The 25174-nt window shown below is 40.6% G+C and overlaps 1 protein-coding gene across 3 annotated transcripts; it reads right to left on the bottom strand.

Annotated features, from left to right (window-relative positions):
• Nucleotides 1-25134, bottom strand: DHFR (dihydrofolate reductase). 3 transcript variants are annotated; one of them, XR_012778944.1, is made up of 7 exons: nucleotides 24923-25125; nucleotides 24413-24462; nucleotides 21495-21600; nucleotides 20445-20571; nucleotides 7766-7881; nucleotides 2486-6112; nucleotides 1-1515 (listed from the first exon to the last, which is right to left on the bottom strand). XR_012778944.1 is itself a non-coding variant. In XM_075526558.1 (6 exons), the coding sequence occupies exons 1-6, from the start codon at nucleotides 25006-25008 to the stop codon at nucleotides 6025-6027; spliced, it is 573 nt and encodes a 190-aa protein (XP_075382673.1). In that variant the 5' UTR covers nucleotides 25009-25125; the 3' UTR covers nucleotides 2205-6024. The 3 variants fall into 3 exon arrangements, 2 of the variants coding, with proteins under 2 accessions (XP_075382673.1, XP_075382674.1); XM_075526558.1 differs by lacking the exon at nucleotides 1-1515 and having other exon boundaries at nucleotides 2205-6112; XM_075526559.1 differs by lacking the exons at nucleotides 1-1515; nucleotides 2486-6112; nucleotides 7766-7881 and adding an exon at nucleotides 20285-20365 and having other exon boundaries at nucleotides 24923-25134.
• Between the last annotated feature and the right edge of the window lie 40 nt (nucleotides 25135-25174).

Here is a 25174-nt window from a genome sequence, read left to right on the forward strand (position 1 = left end):
TTCTGTGTTTAATAACTTACTGATACAGCATTGAAAAGTTCAAAGCTTCTAAAGCACTCCCTAGTACAACTGCACAAGCTTCAGTCAAATTCAGTGGTTGAGTTGGCCCGATCTATTTTAAGTTATTTACTCTTACATGAGAGGTATATTTAACATTTTTCTCTTCTCTGTTTTTAATTACTGCAAGAATGGAAATGGGATGTAGTAACCCAGTGGGATGTTCTGCTCCTGGTTTAGAGCCGGCATCCTCCAAGCACATGTTCTGGGGTCTGCAAGGTGTGCTCCTCCGTGAAGCGTGTCCACAGACAGCTCAAGTCAAATTATTCCAGGTTTTAAAGCCACTCATGTAGATCTAGCTGAAGCAAGTGACGACATTACTGCTCCTGCTTGCTCACCACTGTCCATCACGAGGCATTACTGGCCCCACAGCTGTATCAGTGGGAAGGATCACTTGAGGTTTTTCCTTTTCCTTTCAGGCAAACCCACTTTGTTCAGCTGAAATCACTCTTTACTGGATATTTAAATGTACCCATCCGGCTCTGCTGGAAGTGCATGAGGCATAATCCCTCCAGCCAGCTGAGAGGTGGAGCAGGGATCTCCAGCAAACGGCTGGTAATTCATCAACTAGTACAGCTGTCTGAAATGACCATGAGTGTTCCCAGCAGTGTTTTGTGTGGAAAACTGAGTTCAGAGGAAGGATGAACATTAAAAGCATGTTATTTCTAAGGACCAAACACTCTGTTTTTGTGCAAGCATCCTTCTCAATTAAATCAATGATGCAGTTTATAGCCAAAGTGACTTCTGTATAATGGTTTGTTTATTGAAGAAGATTCTGCTTGGTATTAGGAGCTCATTAAACTGAACTGCTGAAGGAAAAGACATTGATTTAGGCTTCCTTGAGTAATGGTGTACCATCCATTTCCTGTCCTCTCAAGTTCTGTATTTGCCTTTTTTCTGTCTGTTTTTTCAAAGGAGACATCATTTAGCAAAATATTTAATTTCATACCTAAAGCTTTCCTTAACTAGGCAAATATATGGCCCAATTTCAGGAAAAACACTTACTACCACTTAATCAGACACAGGCACATACTTAAGAGCACTCTATTTGAAATACCTACTTTTCTTGATCAGACGAATTGTCTGAATTTCTGTAAATTTCCAATCCAAAAGGACAGCTGAAGAGATAAGGGACAGAATTGAGGGGGCCATAGCTCGAGGACTGAAGGTGATATGCAAATGCTACAGTCAAGACCATTAAAAGACACAAGGCAAAACAAGATTTACATGGCAAGATAATCTACTTTATTAAACCACCCAATTTAATTGGAGATAAACAGGCAAGTTTTGGCATGTAAGCCCTTGTTCAAGTCACCTGAAAAAAGTCTTGAGAATGTAACCAGAATAGGACTCTGCCTGAGAGCTTGTCTGTTCTTTTTCCAACCATGTCAATTAATCTAATAAAAGACTTCTTGTACAAATTTTGCTTTGATGTTATGCAACAGGAGATGGAATGATCTGCAGACAGAAAAAAGAGGAGAGAATAACCCACGATCACCCCAGAGCCAGAAGAAAGCAAGTCTTCATAATTGAAGACCAAGAAAAATTGGCAGGTTTCCCCTATGCAGCCCCAGAAGCGTATACTTTCCACCAAGGGAAGCAGATCATCAGCCTTAGGCACAATGCTAACCCTGGGGCTACTGGATGCTCTGGGATGGGACTCTTGCTTTCAGATGTAGTGCAGCCACTTCAGGATAGGAATTGTAGCTGAGGATTTCTGTGTAGCTGACGAAGGCAGTCACACAGACATCCAAATCCTGAAAATCCTTCACTAATGAAATTCTTTGTCACAGCATCTTACAAGTGCTAAACCTCGCAGCAGTTTGAAAGTGTTTCCTTAGTAATTACAGTCACAGGCAAACTAACACAAGAAACTGTGCAATCCTTCTAGGAAACATCAATTTCCTCTTCTCACCTCTCTTTCCCTATTTCCACTCTTTTGTTCCAGGACCTGCCTTTTCAGAAGATTTTTGTGATTTTTTCGTCAGCCTATCCTGACTTGGTAGGCTTCATATCTACAGCCCTCCTGGGCAAGCAGAGACAATTAATGCACAACTGAATAATGAGGGAAATATCTCCTAATTTCATACTTAACCAAGCTTTGTCACCTCACTTGTCACCTCTAGTCACCTTATTTTCTACTACTGCCTGCTATCTTCCTCTTCTCCTAGCATAGCTTTTAAGCTACTCAGAATTACTTTGGGTTTAGGTTTAAATCCTTGGCAAATTAGCTGTAGTCTGATGAAGACAACATGGTTGTCTGGTCCCAATTAAAATCTCATGTCAAGTGCTCCTGATGCTCTCCTTAGATAACATGCATAAGCTTATCACTCTTATTTTCCCCTTCCTGTTTTGCCCTGGTGTTCTGTATATATACTAACAATATTCTGTTTGCTAAATTAGGAAAGTCGTATTATTCAGTGTGTACCTTTCTTCTTCATGGATTGCTCTCCATGACAGAGATTTGTTGTTGGAATGTTCCCAATTCTGCCCTTGAATAGACCGCAGCTGTAATGCTACCGGTGAGCTACTGAAAACATCAGCTTTCTACTGCCAGATGGGAATTGCTGTCCACTGTCAAATAAGAGAGATAATGAGTAATAGACAAGCAACAGAAACATCAATGCTTTGGTTTTCAGCTCTTATGCAGACCCTCTGGTTTCAGCTATCTTGCTAAAACTAGTATTATCCTTAAAAACTAAATTTTTAGTCTGTTAAGAACACTTTGTTCCTGGGAAAGCATGAATGAGGGGGATTAAATTATATCTGTACTATACTTTTCTTGGTGATTGGTAATTATATTGTCACTCATGATGCTATTCATTGTACTTAGCTGCATGGAACTGGGGAAAAACATGACATTTCCCCCTGTACTAGACATAATGAGAATCTATGGCTTTTCACAGAATCATGCATCAGTGAGGTACGGGAGTAAACAAAACGTAGGAAAGTTGTATTTGGAACGAAGGATTTTTTTCTTCAAGCCATAGTATAAAATATTTACATTTCCCTTGGGAAATATAAATGAGGAGGTGCAATGCGTAATTTAGGTGAACACCACACACTTATTTTGTACCTGTTGCTTTTTCAACCAGCCTGTCACCCAGCGAAGCATGCTTTTAAAAAAGGTCCCATACAAATTCCAGCTAGTAACTCTGGCCTGTAGAAGACAGCGACCATTTTTTTGTCTCAGTTTTTGGATGAACAACCTGAGGTATCTTTAAAAGGGCACAGATTTAAAAAAATGTGCAAAGTAACCATCCTCTGGAAATAATACACCTGTCAGCAAACAGTCTTTGCATGTGTGTCCTGAACACACGGACTTACACCCTTCTGCCTGTCCATCTTCTTGAAACAGTAAGCTTCTAACCTTGTAGTGGCTGGTACATCTGTCATTAGGATGAACATACTTCTTTTGGACCCAACTTCACTGCAATCAAATGCATTTTCCTAATTCTTGATTGGAATCTGTATGGCATATTGAAAAACTCTGATACAAAAGGTGCTGTCCAAACGCAGTGCTCTTATTAAAACAAAAAACAAACAAAAATGCATCTTTTTGGCAGAGAAGCATACTGAAGAAACTGCATCATTAATATGTTCTGAAAAGTTTTAAGTAGGAAACTGCTGTGTAATTTCAAAAGTTCTCATTTCCATGAATCATAAAGGGACTTAATTTGTTGCAGAATTTGACAAATGAACATAGTTAAATCTGGAGAGGACTAAGTCAGTCCACAAAGAGTCCGAGTAACTATTTATGTTCCCAGTAGGCTCGTTGCATCCAAGTTAAAGTTCGTTGCTTAGCCAAGTTAAAGTGGTTCTACAAAACACTTTGGCCTTAGTGAACCATATATCCTGCAATGTATGCTTAGGCAGAAATTTTCTACATCAGTATCACAGTGTAAGCTAACATTGCATGAAGTCTTTGCTTCCACTTTTAATAAAGGTCAGTTGCCATAAACACAGTACTTTGCAGATGAGCTGTGCAGAGCTTTCAACAGTGACCTGATTTTTGATACTAACTGGTACATACTAAATGCTTTTGGGAGGTTATTTTCTCTCGTCAGGGTCACTGTGACTTATATTTTAAAAAAAACCCCATCCCCCTGGTAACAGTCTTTTTCCTTCCCTTTCACAATTTGTTGGCAAATTAAAACTCAGGGGACTTTTTGCTGTATTACGCAAGTATACGACTTTGTAGTTTTAATCTTTATCGACTGATGTAAAGTCAGCACACATGGGGCAAGAAGATCAACACAGGAAAGTACTTGTATTTTTAAGAATGCAAAAGGAACACAAAGGAAACTGAGACAACCCGGAACAGATGCTGCAAAAATTATCTTTTTTATCAGTTAAATGTTGTAAATTGCCATGGAAAATTCAAGAGGTGTTCACAGGTGATATTCTAAATGTCTTTCTCTTATCAAAGAGGTTTGGTTTTTCAGAAGCAAGCAAAATCAAGGTTTAATCTTCTCTTAGAAAACCGGGCGCTGTTACGCTCCTCTGTACAGTTATAACCTGTGTAAAGCCTGCTGATGGCCAGTGCCGCCCTCCCTGGTGTTAGAAGTGGGCCTCACTGTGACAGTAAAGGACAAGCATTATTACTTGAATCTCCCACAACACTGCTTCTTCATAAGACAATGCGTTTAAAATGCTTTGGGGAAACAGTCAGCAGAGTTTTGAGGGTTAATTTTTTTTTTTTTAAAACTTTTTCACTCTTCTGGTCTCAGACCGATCTGCAATGAAAGGGAGGCAGGGCTCCCTCCTTGTAGGCTATCACTCTCAGGGTGGCAGCTGCAGCACAAGGAAGCATATATAGGCAGGGTACATCCTAGCTCCTCTCTGTGACACTTCGTATATGGAGTCCTCTGTTGTCTGACAAAATCCTCACAGTCAGAACATAGCAACAGGCTAATATTACTGATAATGTTGTGATAATATTAGCAATAATAAACTTCGGACAACACTTGGCATTGTATGCCATTACAATCACAGTGTTACTACAGTACCAGCATATTGCTCACTACTTTTAGGGAATAGCAATGCAAAACACTATTGTACTAGCTATGTTTAATGAAAGAGGAAACAGGACCCCGCTATCTGCTTATTATCCACATTTGTATGCGACACAGAATATTCAAAATCACACCGACAAATTAACACTCTGCAACTGCACTGGTAACATTTAGAAGGGACATAAAGAACACAGATTCTGTTAAGAAAGCAAAGTTTGTGTTCTTATACTGCAAAGCAGCCACAGTCAAACTGACATAGCAACTTTTTATAAGAGCAGCAAGCCTTTACACAGGTGTGAAGTTAATGGAAACATTAAGACTTCTTTATGAGATTAATTTGTAAGTCAGTGTTTTCAGCCAAAAGGCTTGAAGTAGGCTGTGTACCCAGGACAGTTAAGACGACAAGAGAGGACTTCCATGAAGGATCAATGTATCCCTCAACTGCTGCCTGAGACTTGCAGACTCCATTTCTCTTGTTATGCTTTCAAACTCGATTACCTTTTCCTCTACACCAGTATGTTTTAAAGATTGTTATAAATGTATATACTGTCCCAGTTAAGCTCAGGAGTTTTGACGCTTTCTCAACATTGGACGTTTTGAATTAGGAGATACTCAAAACCTTTCTTTAGGTAGAAAGGTTCTGACGCAGTAATGCCTTTCATTACTCATGGAATTGTTAGGGATGCTGCCATGGATTGTAAAGATCAATACAAGGTCATGCAACCTTAGCTGTGGTATTCCTTAGAGCTACCTCTTCCACACTGCTGACCACCTTCGTATTTCCACTGCAGGATGTATATTCAGAGTGGGGTGTGTTTTTTGGAATCATTCACTACCGAGGTATTGTACTATCAAGCAGTATTCTCTCTCAGTAATTTAATATATATTTGCACTCTGTAAGACTTCACGATTTAAAATGCCTGCCCTTACACAGAAGTACAGAAAGCCTAATTTATTGTGCCAAGACAGCTTTTTCATACACTTCAAATTTGTACTGGATGCCATTCTCTTCTTGAATATCAGCAGGGACACCTGGGTATCTGGAGAGAGGGGAGAAGAAAAAGCAAAGCCAACAAGTAGATAAAAATATCATTATGAGTCACCTGTAATTTATCCAATCAATTAGAAAAGAGAGTTGTTTGAAAAAGGAGATGAAAATACCATCCTTACCACAAGTATACTAAGTACAAACTATTTTTAGGAATCATGTTAACTGCCATGAGCAACTTGTCCCCACATCTTTTTAAATCAAGAAAGCATACTCCGATGTAAAAAAAACCCCATCTTTTTGGCTTAATCAAAAAACCCCAACATTTTTATTAAAGCCTTCAACACATTATTTAAAATGTCTGCAAATGCAGAAGAGATACAGAACACTGTTGGTTTTTGCTTTGCTTTTCCTCAGATGGTTTAGAGGAAATGCTAAGGTAAAGGTTTCTTGCAAGTCTATGACAGCTTCTTAAAGCAGCTGCCTGCTACCATGCAAAGTGTTCCTCTATATCCCAGATTTACTAAAACAGTTCTTATTGACACTTTCAAAAATCTCTTCAGCTCCCTGTGACAGAATAAGGATTTTGTATGAGTAATGTTGACTTTGAGGGAGAAAGAGATTTTAAATTTTATTTGCTAGGTTTCATTCTATTAGGTTTCCACTTGGGTGAGGGAATTATCTGCTATTTTGTGAATTCATGCTTTAAGGTCAAATTCTGATTTCAGTACAGTGGCCAAAACCAATGTATACCTGAGAAACAGTCAAGAGGGAGAGAGGGGAGCTTTGGGTCAGGCATCAGGATACTAAAGTGGGCTCATTACATGGCACAGAGCAGTCCAGAACATGTTAGAGTTGAAAAAGGTGACTTATCCTCCCCATTTAACTTGTTCGTCTCTCCCGCATCCTTCTTTCCTTCCCCTACCTGTTCTCCCCCACTTCAGTGCTAATCCATTCCTGTGCCCCATGCAGAGAGCTTGACTTGCCATACTTTCTATTTCTTCCACTGCTGGTCTGTAACTAGCTGGGAACCAAAATGAGAGTAGCAAGAGGAAGAGGTCCTTTACTTGCTGGTTCTTGAGGCAGACATTTGAATTTTTGCCACCTCCCTGCTGCCTGTTGGATGTAATCTTGTGGGAGAGGACATATATGTATGACTGGAATATGACAAGGATAACATAGAAGAAACCACAGTGAACGGCAGAAACTTACAGTTTAATACTTCTTCCTACTAACTTTGTCAGGACGAAGTAATTTCCTCAAGAGAAAGGAATAACCTTAGAAATCTATAAAGGCTCAACCCTCCCTGCTCAAACCTATTTAATTTGTCTTTGGCACTTTATCAGACATTCAGAGGCTAAACACCATTGACTAACAACATACTGAGAGTTATGAAGCTTAGTAAATATTTGAGTAATTCTAAAGGGAGAAACAATAAGAAAGTTACTTTTCAAGCAAACCGACAAATGTAATTCTTTCCTGTAAAGATTATGGGAAGGTTGAAGAACACAGCAAGTTCTAACAACCTCTCTGTGCTGAGTGTGGTGTAATTCCAGGTTCTAAGTTTGACTCTGGGGAAAAAATACAGTGAAAAGCAACCCCTAACTCAAAGCAGAATGTGGCCTTAATAGGACCCTTACACATTTAAATCAGATTATTAAGTCTTCCACCTGAAGACAAGACTAGTATGCATCTTGATACTTACTCAGTGAGAAGTTTGTAGTCTTTGTAGTTGATTTCTGGAAAAAATGTGTCACTTTCAAATTCCTGCAAAATTCTTGTCACAAACAATCGATGATTAATCGGCTTCTCCATTGCTGCCTTTGAAAACAATAGGAACAATTAAAATTGAATTGTTCCCTGTAAAACAGCTCAACCATGCATGAAGTAGTGTTGTTTATTAAAATTTTTAATATTCTTGTTTTATAACACTATTTGAAACCTGTAAGATAATATCAAGTATAAATTCTTATTTGGAACACTAGCTTTCTTTTACCAACTCTCTAAATTCTTGTTTTGCCAGACAATTCTTGTTCTCACCAGCCATCACCATGGCAGCATTCAAAAAGAACCAAGAGATAAGAGTCTTAGCATATTTTCTACTTGTAGATTGCACGTCAAATATGTTATCTAAAACTAAAACTCAGTTGCTATTTTATATATTACGGGATTTAAGCAAAGCAGTGAAAATTGAACTATAAATCTCCTCTTTTGGACTCAGCCCAAGAGCACTTTCTAAAGGAATAATTTCATCTTGTGCCAGCTCCACCTGGTAAGTGGCAGCAATACCTATTCTCAGAGCTTGGGGCACCTGATAGAAATTAAGAAAAAATTATGACTAGTCCTGTGAGACAAAAGAAGCAGTATGGTCTAGTCTCAACAAGCAATTTCTGAATCATACCTCTTCGAAAGACAGGAAGCTTTAAGTGGTGAGAGAGGCCCACACCTCAAGGTAATTTGCTTCAATGTTTAATTAATATCACCGCTAAGGATTTATAATGCATTTTTACTCTGCATTAGTTTTCAATTCCAGAGATCAAATTATCTACCAGTTTAACTTCAAAGTTTGATCTCTGGATTATGGCAAAGTGATAATATGCATTGAAAGTTATATAACAACAACAACAACAAAGAAAGTTTCCAAGCTCCTTGGATGAAAAAAGTTATGAAGACATCTGTTAGGTGAGCTCCTCACTAAGAAATTCACACAAACTCAGGAGTTAAAAAAAGTTTTGTCTCCAGATCAGACTGAAAAGTCACCTCTTCCAGACTTTCTCAGCATTAAAATAACCCGTTAAAAGCTATACTGGTGCCTAGTTACAATATGTTTTTGAAAAGCTTACAGCTGTTTCTCCCACTCCCTTAAATTGGCAATGAGCAATGCTCTTTGTTAAAGGTGATTCACCATGCAGCATGCTATTAGGTACCACTTTGACAAGTACAGGAACCAAGTAATAGCAAATTTAATCCAATAAAATTAATGGGTATCACTGCCGAGAAGTTAGTTTCTAGAAAAGCTGCTCTATTACTACAGAATGGCTTAAAATGGAAGGGGAAAGTCACATCACACCAGCATCCAACAGCACTGAACTGGTGCTCATCTAGTTTGTATGTAAATATCACATTTTTTCTTCTTTTAAATAGGGGTGGGAGGTAAGAGAAGAAACATACACCTGCAGAATGACAGAAGAATAATAATCTGCTTCACAAATAAAAACATACCATATTGTGTAAACAGAGATACTTTTGTCTTGTAGCAGACGAACAAATCAACTTCCTATCCAGCTCTATGGGAAATCGGCTTCAGCAAGAACTCTGTACCACCAAGACAGGTCAGGGAAGAATGTATGGAGTGACTGACCACAGATATTGCAAAGAAAGCTGAACTTAGCATGAAGGGGACCAGAAGGTGACCTCTGTTGTAGACAAACAGTTCCATCAGTTGAGTGAACCAACCAGCTGCGTAACCTGTCCCCAAGGTTAATAAAAAAGTGCAAATGCTTCCCGAGTTAGCCAGGCCAGCTCTGTGGGTCTGCGTGCGTACATGGCCCATGAAAACTGAACAACAAACAAAAAGAACTTGGAGAAAAGCAACAGGCTTGAGCTGGTTTCAACCCACATATTCCTTCTCAGCAGCTGGGAATGCCCAGCATCATGACAGCAAGCATATTACAGTGACGGGTAAGGAGAAACACATTTGTAAAGTGATTCAACTTTATATTTCAATTGCTCTATTCTGCTAAGTGTAATCTGCACTGGTATTGGGATTTAAGTACATAGTTGAATCATGTCATGGGCTGGCATCCTGACCTGGCCTTGGCCTGTCCCCATGGCCCCATCTAGTCATCCCAGGGCTATGTCTGACTCTGGTTGCCTTCATGGGGCCTGATCCTGCCCTGTGGACTTGCCTCATCACCATGAGCCCTGGCTGGTGAGGCCCCTGTCATGCCAGTTGGGTTGTTGACCCTGGGTCCTAGCTCCTGCCCCTTTGGGAGCACCTGGTCCCCCATGTTCCCTGCCTGTAACTTCAGAAAACTTCAGATAAGTAAATTTTGTATCAAACATGAAACCTTCCACGTGTGGAGTCTCTAAAGGAACCTGTTCAGAGAGGACTGGACTCTGACACCGCCTCTGCAAACTACTGCTATGGACCTGGCAGGATGGGGAAGAAGCTTTATCACAACTCTGGCATTTTCACGAGGATTAAGGTAGTTCCTCACTAACATTCAATTCACTCTTGCCCTGTCCACACCACTCTATCAATAGTTTCAGCACCTTTTTTGGTACAGAAGACAAGTTAAAGGATGCATAGTGCTGATTTGATAGAATGTTGACATACTTACTCTGAATTTAATCAAGGAAATATACATTATGCATATTTACTCTAATGAACAGAATATGGTGAATAAGACTTTGTTTTAATGTAACACGTAATACGAAGGTATAGATGGAAATAATCTTGACTATTTAAACAGAAAGTGCAGTAACTAAATATATTTCTAGTGATCAGGCAATACTGTGGGAAGTTAGCACAACATTCAATAGACAAACCATTTCCAGTAAGTAGGAGATCAGTACTGCCTTTTTTGTTTTTGCATATTTTGTAAATGTGAGCATAATCCATGTAATGAACAGATAGATAGTAAGAGAGGACTTGTTAGAAATAATTGTACCAGGACAAGAGGAAGAGATTTTTAAAACAAAATTATGATGGCTCTGAGCTCATGCTTCTGTAAAATTGAAAAAGCTGCATCCTCACTCCATGGTCATTATGTTACCCTCACTCCATTGCCACACTGGGTCTCAAAGTAATTCTTGGTATGATTTTAATTTACTGTGTTTTTCCCTCATAATCCGTTCAGTTATCCTTGGACTGTATTTGTGCCTGCACTGGTTGCCCTTGGGAGTTGCATATGTGTTTGCTGTCCACACAGGCTCACCTCCCTGTGTAGCAGCTACGGAACCTTTTAAGATATTACAGCCTGATGCAACAGGGAAAAGCAATGCTGATTTTTGGTTCATGTTGAAGCACAGCCTATTAAAACCGTGACTGTTGATCTCTCAGAAACACCAGAACCACTCCTCAAGCAGAGATGACTTTCCACAAGAGAGGGAGGACAGGAGAGCTGAGGTGTCAGGATCCCTCCTGTTGTCCCAGGTACATCAACCCTGTATGGGAACCAGAGTCCTTTACTACTCATATATCTTCATACCCCTGTGGAAAGATTTCAGCATACCCTCATCTTTTTGCTCACTTCCAAGAAATCCTTGGCAAGCCTGCCTCTGAAGCATAAAGCAAAAAGGAGATGACTTAAGGATCATCTTCCCCATAATTTCCAGCTGCATTGGACTGACAGCCATGCAAGATTAGATTAAGTCTGCACGTGCAGGACCATTGCCTTGAATTAGTTTCTCTTTGTAGAACACAGATTAAAACAGCCCTGAAGCTCTGCAACAAAGAATAGCTGTGTATTACAAGTAGTTTCAGAAGTATTATATGGGAAATTAACCTCTTCTAGATCTAATCACCAAACCACTGTAAACTAGTGGGCATAGCAACCAATTGTTGTAGAAGGGACCAATTATTTCTAGTCATTTAAAGATTCATGGGTTTTAGGACACACACACTGCTTCTGCTTTCTGATCTTCTACCAACTACACAAAACAAGTAAAACAGCCGAAGTAACAATGTGAGGCACTTATTTTTCAAGTATCTTTCTAGACAACAACATTGCAAATCCAAACAAAATATGAGAATGCTATAAAAGAGAACATTTCAAAATAAACAGTCTGTTTATTTGCATTATGTTTTTCAACCCTTAAAATATATTGGATCATATAGACAAGCCGCATTTTGAAGCCACAAGAGTATAAAAAAATATATTTTATGCATTAACAAAATCTCACAGCTGAAGATCTCACCAAGTTCTAGATCTTACCCAGGTAAAAGGGCTTACCTAAGTTAAACTTTGGCTATTAAGAGAGTTGCGGTGATAACCAGGAGAATCAACACCTTCAAAAATCCTTCCTTCCCACACTGCTAGGGCTCAGATTAGTGAGGTAGGGAACAGCCCTTCCATCCCAAGCCACTAAGGCTAAGCCTAGCGAGGGAGGAGACACTGTGGTAGCTTCCACCTCCAGTTCTCTGCCAGGGACAAAGGCAAGTGCAACAAAATTCTTCTACGGCCATTACCAAAAAGCCTGCCCATTTTGCCCTTGCAGAAACAGATACACTTTAGTCATTAGACTTTTCTGTGTGTTAGTCTTAAAGAAGGGTCTTTTAAATCTTTTCCTCTATGATCTCTGCAAGCATCTTTGAAAAAGAACTTAAAAAGCAACAGCCTTTCATAGCTGCATGATTTGTGTCTGCAACTGACTCATATATTAACCTTTTTTAGTCATTACTTTTTCCCAGAGGAATGTCAAATCAATATGTTTGTTCACAAGAATGAGCACACAAAAAGCTTGTTTAGGAGTAATAGCAATATTACACCTTTCTTTCCACATTAAAAATCCTCTGAGTTTATTTTGAAGACTGTGCTGGAAAGGCTGGATATGACCCTCTCAAGTCTGTGCAAGCATAAAGATGCTAAATTAAAGAAAATTCTTAACCTTTTAAAGGGAATTATTAGTTAATCTACTAGTCCATTGCTAATGTTGTAGTTCTACTTTATTTTATTTATAACTAGGTAAGAGCAAGAAGTATTGACCACTGGAGGCATGACTACAATAGTCACGGATGTATTTTTACAAAACATAAATCTCTATGGGAGGACAGTGCTGTCAGCTGTAATGCTATGACCCTGCCACTTTTAATTAAAAGAGGTATTAGGGAATTACACTAAGAGTGCTCAAACCCTTTCTCAAAAAACACCTAGAAGGTCATAGGAATACAGGAAAATTGTCTTCCCATTCCCATCTTTTTGTTCAGACAAAGTTACACAACTGCACATGGGAAAATTCTCCTGTAAAGAAGGATTCTGCAACATTACAGTAATGAAGTAAGAGAGTTACATTTGCATATATGCCAGAAAGACAGTAACCTTGCTTGGAAACAACTGCTCAGGACCATAAACATGCATAATCGAACAACATTATCATGAGCTTGGTGGGACAGGGAAAGAACATATGGTCAGTGCAACCATGACAACCTTCAGTCTTCACTTTACACAAGATAACATTAGCAGCTTTCAAAAATGTTAATAGGATTAAGCCATGCCAATTAGTTCACTCTAAAATAGAACTAGTGGAGAAGCCAATGCAGCGCTCAGCTTTTTGCACTGGTTGCTCCCAGAGCAGAATAATGCTTCTGGCCTGCAGTGTGACATCCTCCACGTCAACAGCGTCACACAGCTCAGAGGAGCCTGCTCTTTGCAGCATGTTCTTTGAGAGCATTGTTCGAAGGGAGCAACAGCGCTGCAACCTGCAAGAGCGGAGCACGTGAGCATGGAAAAATGCTGTGTCTACACAGCTCCCTTTTAAGTGGGTCTCAGTCCTCAGTCACATCTTAGACTGAATGCAACACTTCAAAAACATAGTAATGTACACGTTAGTCTCTATTCCAATAGGTACACAGCTGAAAGTCACTTTGTCTTATATGCAGGGAAGGTAGAAAAATTACTATTATAACTTTTATCATTTACAGGAAATTCAGACATACTAAAATGCAATCTTTAAAATATATATTTTAGTATATTAGTGTTAGATAGTAAAGTTTTAGAAGGCTTGAAAAAGATAATGATAAAACTAGTGACTCAAATTGTTAATACTTCTCTCTTTTAAAGAAGTGATTCTTACGGTACAGCAAAGATTTGAAGCTTAGCAAATGTGGCATTCACAACCCACTCAGGGCATTCAGAATCCAGTGAAGCTTATATGCTTAGTCAAGAAACTCTATTTAAGAGGGTAATTAATCATCTGCAAGAGACTTGCTGCACTAAATATGAATAGCAACTTCATAATTCAGTAATTTTGAAGAATGAAAGGGGGTAGATTACCAAACACAACATGTCAAATACTAATACATAGGAAGACACCTGAGCATGAATATTAGATGAAATTTTCCCTTGGAGATTACGGGAAATTTAATTTTCCAGCTCAAGCCTCTTTGTTGAAGAATCTCCCCAAATGCTATTTATCATCAGTATCTATTTTCTGTTATGGCCAGCCTAAGTATTAACTAATGAGCAAAACCAACAAGAATTCTTATGAAAGAACTTTTTGTTCTGTTATGAAATTACAAGTTTCTCCTCCAAATTTAATACAAGAATACAATTCTGTACTTCAGCAAAGTGACCTTGAGTGTCATTGTTTGCTTCTGTGGCACTGAGAAAGCAACAAGCTGAGTAGGAACATATAAATTAGAAGAGACAATTTAAAATGTTTGAGATGCTGTAGGAAAAAACTGTTTTATCAAGGTGAAAACCTGTTTGACATATATCCTGTTTTGGTGTTACTAAACAGGCCTTGGTTATGAGGACCTGAGTCATAAATTTTTCAATTATTTTCTTTTCTTTTTTTAAGTTTAGTGGCTAGGTTTTTTGAGGGTTTTTTTTTCCCCAGTGGTAGGTTCACTGCTAGGGATTTGTGCTTGGTTATTTTTACAAGCAAGATTTATACTAAACACTCTGCAAACAACATATCATAAGACCATACCATCCACATAAGTAAGTCCACACCTGGTTTTGTTTTTTTTTAAGGTTCCTGTTTAATATTTGGGGATGTGCTGGACTTACAGTTCCTATTCCTAGTAAAATCTGAATGTTGTTTTTAATCAGTTTAAAACACACAGTTTAAATCCAATTAAAAGAGATGGATGTAATTTCTACTGAACAGACTCCCTTAGGATCTCCAGGTAGCACTATTTTTCAGAGTCAAAGCCAAGACCTGAACCTCTCAATTAAGAGACAATACCTCCACACAGAGTGCATCTACATTAGTGTCTTAACTTAGAACAGAAACGTGGTTTTGAAATGAATCTTCCAATTGTCCCCACTCACCATGCTTTAGTTGTACTGGGGAGCAATCTTGGCGTCCATGAATTAAATTTCTTGGGCATGAAACCAAGCCAGACAATCTGCTCCAGGAACATGTCTGATAAGCTCCAACAGCTAATAGGGACTCAAGGGCCAGAACCAATGAGTGAGTCACCACCACAAGTTTTCCAGCACACAAGCACTCGTGAGCCAGCGGATGGCTCTCAAAACGTCAAGTGCTCACGCAAAATCATGGAGTGCCTCTCATGACGCATAACGGCTTCGTAATTGCTGTGACTTACTGGCCATTGCTGGCCCGCTACACTCCTCCTTCCTCATCCATACAATTGATAGCAACATCAACTCTTTCTGGAACTCAGGAGACACAGAGCAGTGGAGAAGATTCAGTATGGTGTCACACTGAGATCCAAAGAAATGAAACTTGTAAACCTGTGCTGTGAGAAGTCCAAAAGCTTCCCTGGAGGCAAGCTTCCTTTGTGGCTATATCAGCAGATTACAAACCTGATGAGGTGATCAGTGTCAAGTGAAATTTAAGAAGATGAAGGCTGCATGAGGTTTTTGAACCCTCAGTGGACTGCAGGAGCTGTTTTCAATCTTTTCTGCTCTCATTTCCTAATACGAATACTCTACTCAGCTCTCCCTGTCCCCACCAAAATGCCTACTGCTCTGCCTTCTCCTGTTGCAGAGGTCAAGGCCCAGAAGAGACAGCTTCCCAGAGCATGCTGCTGAACACAGCATGAACGTAACTCACATGAGGACTTGGATGGCCACCCTGTTCAGAGCTCACCTTTCTCTGTTCTTCACAGAGGCAGCTTATGCCAATACTCCCACCACCCTGGAGAGAACGTGTCCTTCAGAACCTAGGGGCAGTAAGCTAGACGGCCATAAGCAATAGACAGCTGCACCGTATCCTTATAAATGCTCAGAGACTGTCAGGCTTGCTCCTCTATCCTCTGCAGTCATACAAGGAAGAGGTTGTAAACAGCAGCAGTTCCTTGCCTCCATCCCATTCCTTGCCCCTTTGTTGCTGAGGTCAGCATCCCGTCCTGAAATGCCATCCTGGACCGCATGCCCTAGAACCTTTGCTTGCCTCTGTTCGTAGAGGCTGGGCAGGGCACAGCAGCCATCCGTACGTGAGACTGAGAGACAGGCTGGACACCTGTGTCTCAAACAGTGCCCTTCTGCACTCAGGCATCTGGGTAGATGCTCCATCTTGGCACAACTCTCTGGATGAGGATAAGCCAGGCTTCTGTTTCAGCATGGTATCAGGGCAGGGCAGCACAAGGCACAGAGGGAATGCAGTATTTCAGGTAAGGCAGGCATTCAAACATTTTGAATGACCCTGCCATTCAAGGCAGGAAGAAGGTGCCAGTATCTCTTTTCAGTCTGAGGTTCTTTGGAAACCTCCTGAAACATGTGTGAATCTGCTTCAGTTCATGGGCCATCCTTGGTAACCCTTCTGGCTTGCTACCCTGGGTCTGGAACCCGGCTGGGATGTGGGTGCTGCCCACAGCACCCACAAAGGGTGTGGGAACCCAAAGAGAGCAAAGGCATGGAAGATCATTCATGTTCCCTCCTTATACTATCTACAGGAATATGGCTTGGAGGATTGCTTCAGGGAGCTCAGTGACAACAACCGTGATCATGGTGGACCTCCCCATCCCAAACTGATTAACTGATCAGAAGTTGCTAAGGTTAGGAGCTGGTGTTAAAAGGCTCCCCAGGACAGTAAGTCACCCTTTTGAATAATGGTATGGACTCTGGAAGTGTTGTCTGGCAATGGCAAAGCTGTTGTAGCAGCTCTTGACAGATGGCCTCAGCTGTGCACTCTCACATTCTGCATCTACTTCTTACTCTCCAGGATCCCCATACCAACGGGATGCCACCAGCCTGAGCTCAACCCCTGTGCCAAGGGCCGCAGATCAACCAGGGCAGAGCAGTGAAGACTCCAGGAATGCCATTATCCCCCATCTTCCTACTCAGCCTTCAAGACATCCACAACAGCCTGTGACAGGCTGTCAAAGCAGCCCTCCCAAAGTAAGTGCAACGGGTGCATGCGTGAGCGTGCTGTTCCCTTTTGTAGTGATCCTGAAAGATCACTGTACATTGAGGAGTTAGTGATCCACATAACAATTAACCTGAATAGACCCAGGCCTGTACTGTGCTGTGAATATTCCTTGGCCACAGGATAAGCTCAGCCAGAAAACTGTAACAGAGGAGCCTGTAGGCAGGTCCCACTTGGTACTGACAACTACACCACCTGTGTGTCCTTGCCTTTATCTAAAAGAGAAGCAAGAAGTTCTCATGTAAACATCCTTTCTGTTTGACAGCAGAAAGGATGAATAAACTTGTTTTCTTGTAAGAAAGTCCTATAATAGCTTGAATGACCAAAATGGGGTAGCCCTTTCTACAGACAGGATCTGCGCGGCATGCTGTGGGTGGCTTGGAGGCTCATTCAATTCCACAAAACTTAGAGTTCCCAACATCTAAAGGGATCTAAGATTACTCATACTATTCTGTCCTTCTTTAAAGCGTTAGCTCCAATAAGTAGCATTTTAAATGACACTTCACAGAGTCTGAGTGGTCTTCTTACTGGGATCATAATGGACTAGCTCCTCCTGGTGCAAAACAGCTCTCTACTGCACTGTTGTCTGGCTACGTGCACTGCTGTCTGGCTTCTTCTGCATCTCAGATGCAGAGGAAGATTTACTCAGCAGGCACAGTAGTGTTACTTGCAAATGAGTAGGAGAAGCCAGGTACAAGATCAGGAATAGAAAAGGGTTGATGGTGGTTGGGATCATCATCTGCAGGAGGCAGATGAAAAGAAAAGTATGGTGCTTTCCGGAGTGGCCTGCTCTCCTCATCAAGGTCTGTCCTCGTAAAGCTCTACCTTGTTTGAAAATCTGAACTTTGGGTTAAACTCCCCAAAATGCTAAAAGTGGAAATGTCATGACCTCAGCACTACTGTTGCACTTCTTTGCTAAAGTAGTTACAGATACTTTTCCATCACAGGCTTGTACTAATAAATACAATCAGTTCTAAACCTTTGAGCCATACAAAGTAGTAAAATCAAAATAATGCTTTAAAAGAAAATATCTACAACTACTGAATAAAATGATTCACTTCAATTACCAATTGCTATTTTACTTCCCACACATTTCTACATGGTATAATGGAAATATTCCTGTAATCCTTTGTGCATCTTTAATACAGGCACTAAAAATATTACCTGCAGTTTTGGTAGAGGTGTATGGTTTCCATCAAAACCTTTTAATTAAGACCACAAAGCTAGTTTGAATTCAGGAATATGTATAAAACTGTCAGATTTCTCCCTAATGAATTACAAATTCCTTTGAAATGTCCCGCATAGATGCTTGAAAGGGGGAAAACAGTTGAAATTTTAAGTCATATTCCCTTATGCTGATCAGCACAAGTAGTATGTTGCAAAAGTACTCTCGATCAAAACTGCCTACTTGTAATCTAGTATTGCCAAGTAATAGCCTAAGAAACGGCACTGTTTTCTACAAAGTATCAGCCAGATACTGGAAAAATAGTTAAATTAGAAGTCTACAACACAGACGCTCCTGGAAGAACAAGAAAAAATAATCACTTGTTGCAGCATGAGATGAGTATGTGGCCATGGCACAGAAGGGGTAAATGCTTCTGCTCACACTATGTGTCCCGCAGAATTACAGGCAGAAGTCAAATCTAGCCTCTTGCTCATGTTGCGCATTTATGCCCAATCTGAAGAGAATCTGTCTCCATAAATAAACTTGCTACTTACTGCCTGGAAGCAGGCATTTTAATGGCTGATAGTGCAGGATAGGTTACTTCTATAGGATAATACTCGATTATAGACTGAATGCATTTGGACATCCAATATATGGTGGACTTCACCACATGCAAAAGAGATTATAAAACATAAATTAAAAAAAGAGGAACAACAGTGTTTTACAGGCTATTTGCACATGCATCTTATTTTTCTTACAACCTTGGCAATATCTAACTACTTTGCTTTTTTTACTGTAGAAGATGCATTCCCTAAGACGCAGACAAGAGGTTCATGAAAGGCACAAACTGCAAAGGCAAGAAATATCAGAACATGTATTTTCCCACACCGTATAGAAAGCATATTATCAGCCCTAATTTGCTACCAGGAGCATGATGGCATTTTCATCACACACCTAAAGTCCAAGTGCCAAACAAGAAGTGGAGTGTATTTCCCAGCATACTCGTAATGACTAAAGGACAGCAGAACTGTTTTTCCTTTACTAGATATACATATATCTGAAAAAAAATTGCTTTACAATTCTTAATTCAGATTTTTTTTAATCAGAAGGAAGAATTCTTACTGCTGCCCTTATTCCACATTCTCCTGATTGATATGAAATGAACTAGGCTTGACTGCCATAATCTTTTGTGTGGTAGTTTGACACTAAATACAAATTATATGAGAACTCAACAAAAGAAGACAAAATCAATTGAGAGTTAAAGGGCAGAACCCTGACTGTGTAGGGGCGGAAAGGATGACTCTAGGGATGTGGGTGGAGGCATGGAATGTTGACTAAACTTTACATGTGTATAAATGGAAAATGAGAGGAAGGGTTTGGGGAAAGGGAGAAAGGTGGCTGACGAAACACAGGGCAACAACAAGATAGGTTTTACTGCAGACCTTCACGTTGCACAGCTAATATCTTAACAACAGGAGGACTATTGCCTTTGTGGGAAAACAGGGCAGTTTATACAGGGCTTTGTCTGTGCAAAGACAGTCCTGAGAAGAAAGTGGCACATGCTGCCTTTCTGGCACATGAACGGACACCTGAATACTGAGACACCTAGACATCAAGAGAAACCTGGGGAGTGGGAACAGTAGGGATGTCTGGTTACTGCATGGGAAAACACAGTCAGTTCTATGTTTTGTTGTATGATTATCTCCCCTTACTGCTGACACCATCACCTGCCAGCTCTCTCTAAATCCTCTTTTCTTACCTGCATACCTGTATAAAGTGTCATATTCTGGCCAAAAATGCTGGATCATTTTTCCTTTTTTCCCACATCCTCTGCAGAGTCAGTCTATTACCTCAGTAAAATAAACATAACAATATGGGTCTTGGTGTAAAAACCTAACGATTTCGATATCTAAGAAAAGCTCTCAAAAGCGCAATGACTGTATGACACTGGACCATTAGCAAGAGCAACATTTGGTTACTTGGACAGGTATTTTAAACTTGTGAGTTGAAATCCTACTCTCCAAGACGTCTTGTTGGGATCACTGGAGTTTTCTGGGTCACATGAAGGAAAGGCACTTCCTAAAGTGGAAGTAACAGAACTTAAGCCATCCTCATCCCATCGCAGAAAATGAGTAATTTAGGAGTACTCTAAATGTACCTTGTAAACTGAAGCACCTCCGATGATCCAAACCATGTCTACTTTACTTGTTAACTCTGGTGAATCCACAAGAGCTAAAGCATCATCCAGACTTTTGGAAAGATAATGCGCTCCTTTCGGGGTTTCCCTAGAAAAAGCCAAGTTTTATTACTAAATAATTAAAGGACCATTCATCATTATAATCAATACAATCTAGACATACAATGTGTTTTGCTGAATTCACAAATGACTAAATGTTTCACATTAGTTAATTATTTTGAAATGCCTACTATTGCTATGTTAGAATTCTCATCTGACCACAGGATTGTTTAATAAATCACAGTTTAATCGAAACTGTGACTTAAGAGGCATTGTAAATTACAGATCTGAAATTTTAAATCATGTTTTGAAAAAGCGTAACTGAGAAATTCACCTATCTATAAAATTAAATATAGATTTCTACTTGAATTCTAGAACATTAATATTCCATTCAATAAAACTAGTCAAAAAGCTCCCCCCCGCATGCAGCCTGAAACCCACGAACATCCTCCAAAGCAATAAATCATTATAAGTGGACATTTTTGTTTAAGAATATTTGGATGACTGTGGGTGATAGATTCAAGAAGAGAGCTCTGAAAAAGGACAGTTAATTTTCCTTATAAAATAAGGAAAAGAATAAATTTTCCTAATCTTCCTAATGAAAATAAACTTCAAAAAAGGGAATAAGAGCCACCAATCTAACCAGGAACTAGAGAAATACAGTTAAACACAGGAGTCAGAAAGACTACTGACAATTGTCAGACGGTTTGTGTGTAGAGCTAGGACTAGTATTTATTATGCAAAGTAATGACAATTATCTTCTGAATTAATTAAAAAATAAAAGAAATAAAAATAATAATTAAAAAAATTAAAGGTAAAGTAGTGATATTCACTCAGAACCAACAGCAGAGATGCTTCCTAACCAGGTATCAAAAATGTTACATTTAGAATGACTTTAGGATGTATTGCTACACATATTTTTAGGTGCAGACTTGTTATTTGTTTTACAGGCCTATTATTCATCATACATACTTGAGCTCCCTGCTGAGCACTATATTAATTCTGTCTTTTAAAGGACGATTCTTCTCAGGAATGGAGAACCAGGTTTTTTTACCCATTATCACGGCATTCTGTTTACCTGAGTAAGAGAGAAAACACATATTTAAAGGGTATTTTTGCTCTGTCCCAAATTTGGTTTGGTTGTTTAGTGACAGCTGCTGGACTTTCCCTCCCCCTTCTGAACTCCATTTCAGCAGTTAACAGAAGTAAAAGCTCAGGCCCCAATTCTCAAATTAGTCACATGCATAGAAGAACACGTTTGCGGCCTCAAAGCCTTGGCAGGCAGTTGACACCAAGGTAGCCTCATACACATCTATAAACTTATAATTGTAAGAAAACCACAAAAGGGCATGTGACTGCCCATTACATGCATTACACGGATGTTGGCTCTGCTGTAGTTACGGGGCCAGATGAATCTTCGTGTGTGAGACCAACTCACAGCCTCAAAAGAGTTCTCTTAGTGTGAAAAAATCATTATTGTTCTCTTTATAAATCCAAGCAGCATACAGTAATTGACCTCGTGTTTGCATGTTCCATCATTCCAGTTATATGATCAGGAATAATTGCCAGCTTTGAGTGTTATTTGGGGAAAAAAAAAAAAAGCCAGGTAAAAGGATAACTTTTAGAAGAAGAACTAGTCAAATTAAATCCAAAGCAGAAGTGTAACAGGTGTTCAATCATATTCTAGAATTCACCCATAAGTATAATTTCTGACCAAACCCAAACATTCATAACCTGATAATCTCTTATATATGCCCTACTAAGAAGAGGGTTTCTCTTTATGAGCAAATAGAGTTGTCACAGAAATAAACACAAAGGTTGAGACTCACAAAAGGTAACAGGAAGTTTTTTACAGTGCTACACAGCAGGAGGGATTTTAGAGAAAAGAAAATAGTATTTGTTCACAGCTATCTGCCCTGCTTCTTGATCTAAGGGAGGCTGGATCTACTACATCACACCAGAGAACCAATGCTCCAGTTGTTTATTCAGTGTCTGAAGACCTTTCTCCTGCAGATGAGCTTCATAAGCAAGTTTCCAAGAGACATACTGCAGTGTCAGTTTAGATATGTTGGCACCACTGCTGAAGGAACTGCACAAGTTCTGAAAAATATATGTATTTTCTTACTAAAGATTCACACTGGGATGCCTATGGGGTCAGAACAAAGATTTGTCTAGACCAATGGCTAATTTACAGCAGTGGCCAGTGCAGGTATGCAAGCAGACTAAAAGCAAGATCAGGTAATGCTTCTCCATTGTATTCTTCCCACTTTCAAAAATCAGTGACTGACTTTTTTGAGCCAATGGTGGTATCCCTGCTGTGAAGATTTATGGGAGCATAACCCATTAAGAGGTCTGGTTATAAAGCAACTTAACTGCCTAGCATCTAAGGTCATAGCTTATCAAAAGATTTGCAGGCAGGATGGAGCAAAATTTTTCTTTTAAATTATATTTAAAACATCTGTTTTTGATTTCAGGTCATTTGTGCCAAGCAGGATGCAAATTGCAGACATATAAAAAGACTTACATTTGTGTTGTGTCTTTTTGTATGTAAGGTTGCAATGGGATGAATCAGGTCTCTAAACATAAGTAAAATCCTTCACTTAAGACTGTTGCAAAATGAGATTAGACATTCCTTGTGGAATATGGAACAGACCTTCAAATCAGGATATGAAATAGGTCACTCAATCAAAACAAGGGCACATGTTAGGCTGCCCAGAAGTTTTAGCAAACAAGTGAGTTTTGCTAGACAGCAGTTTTAACAGGACCATGGAAAAAAACCACAGGAAAGAGAGGGACCATGTTGGCAAACAGAGAGGCAGCAGAAATGTGACGATAAATCTGTTGACTCTCATGGCTCTGATTCCACCAGATGCAGTGAGATGGTCGCATGGCTCAGGGAGGTCCTATTCCTCCTCTCCCAACGCCTCCTTCCTGCTCCTACCAGGTACCTTGTACTGGCAGTGCCCGCAAACACCCAGTAGCCTAGTCTACTGGGTTATAGAATTAAAACAGCTTAAGGAAATACCAAACCAGCACTAAAGACAGTGTGAAAGAGGAATCAAGGCAATGCAGCAAGATTTGTCTCTTCTGGCAGCGGCAAGTACCAAGTCAGAACAAATTAGCTGTTTTCATCTTTTGCATTCTTATCCCTGTTTGTTTGTGTTGGTTTTCACAATTTTCTTCACCTCGCAATAATTAGTTTTATGTCACCAAGTCAATAGAGTCTATAATATGACTTTGCTGCAAAGGTCTCACTGGGCCTGAATATTATTGCTGCATATTACCAGAATCGTTGAATGTTCCTGTGTGCAGATATACTGCATATGGCTGCAGTATTGTTGCTGCCTATTATGAGTACGGTTAGGGTTTTCTGGCATATTGGGATGGCTCCGCACTCAGAAAATCAAGCAAAAATTACTGTCACAAGGGTCAGAGGGGTGGAACAAATGGCCAAGGCTGAGCTACAGCAAACAAGTTAGATAAGCTAATGCAGCCTGAAAAAAACCTTGGCTAATTAATCAGCGTATAAAAACCTTTCCATTTTTAATTTGTTCAGGGTTGAAGTTGTAGGTAAAGACAGGTAGGTGAAGTTTTCTACCCTGTTGGGGAAACAGGATTTTGAAATTATTTTTATTTACAAATCACCTGCAGTCCTGAAACAGCTGATTCACCTCCAGCTTCTTTATCTAACTGAAACAATCTGTAGATGACATATTTACAAAGAGGTAAAATATCTGTGCGGCTTGGGAGGGTGTGGAAGGGCAGGCTGTTTGCAGATGCAGGACTTTTAAGTCAAGGAAAAGTAAAATTACCAGTCTTTTCCGTGACTGATACCACACAAACACATTTTAGTAACTAGAGACACACCTCAGCAACAAGTACAACGTTACCTTCCACATGGGATGTGCTAGTCATTCTCTGGAAGTACTTGTACTCATTCCTGGCAAGAAAACAAGAGCATTACAACGTGGTTCAGGAATAAGTTACATTTCTCTAACTGGGAAAAAAAAAACTAACGCAAGTGCCGCCGGCGCCCGGTGAGAGGAGGCTGGACGGGGCCGGGGCCGGGCCCGGTGCCACGCCTGAAGCGAGACCGTTGGTCCCAGCTCTGCTTGCGTGAGAGATAACCCATGGCCGGGAGCCTGCCGACGTGCCTCCCCAAGCCCCTCGGGGCTCCCCGGCACGGCCACGGGTCCCGGCAGCCATTGCCCCAGCCGCGGCAACCGCGGGCACTTTCCCGCCCTGCTGCGTATCGCCCTCCCCGACTACAACTCCCAGCGCGCAACGCGCGGCTCCACACCACCCGCCGGCGGGGAGCGCGCCGCGCTGCACTCTGGGAGTTGTAGTCCGCCCGCGCGCCCACCACCCTGGCGGGAAGAACACGGCCAGACCCGCGGTACCTCAGTGGCGGCCAGGGCAGGCTGCCGTCCTTCCCGATGCCCCTGTTCTGGCACACGGCCACGATGGAATTGAGGGACCGCACCATGACGCCCACCACCGCCTCCCGCCGCACCGGACTTCGGAGCGAGCGAGCGCGCAGCGGCGGGGCGGGGCGGGGCGGGGCGGCGTGAGGGGGCGGTGGCAGAGCTCCCCCGGTCGCGGGCGGCGCAAGGCTGAGGCGGGAGGTTGAAGGTTGGAGGTTGGAGGGAGCG

This window comes from Mycteria americana, chromosome Z (genome assembly GCF_035582795.1).
Source record: "Mycteria americana isolate JAX WOST 10 ecotype Jacksonville Zoo and Gardens chromosome Z, USCA_MyAme_1.0, whole genome shotgun sequence".
Taxonomy (NCBI): domain Eukaryota; kingdom Metazoa; phylum Chordata; class Aves; order Ciconiiformes; family Ciconiidae; genus Mycteria; species Mycteria americana.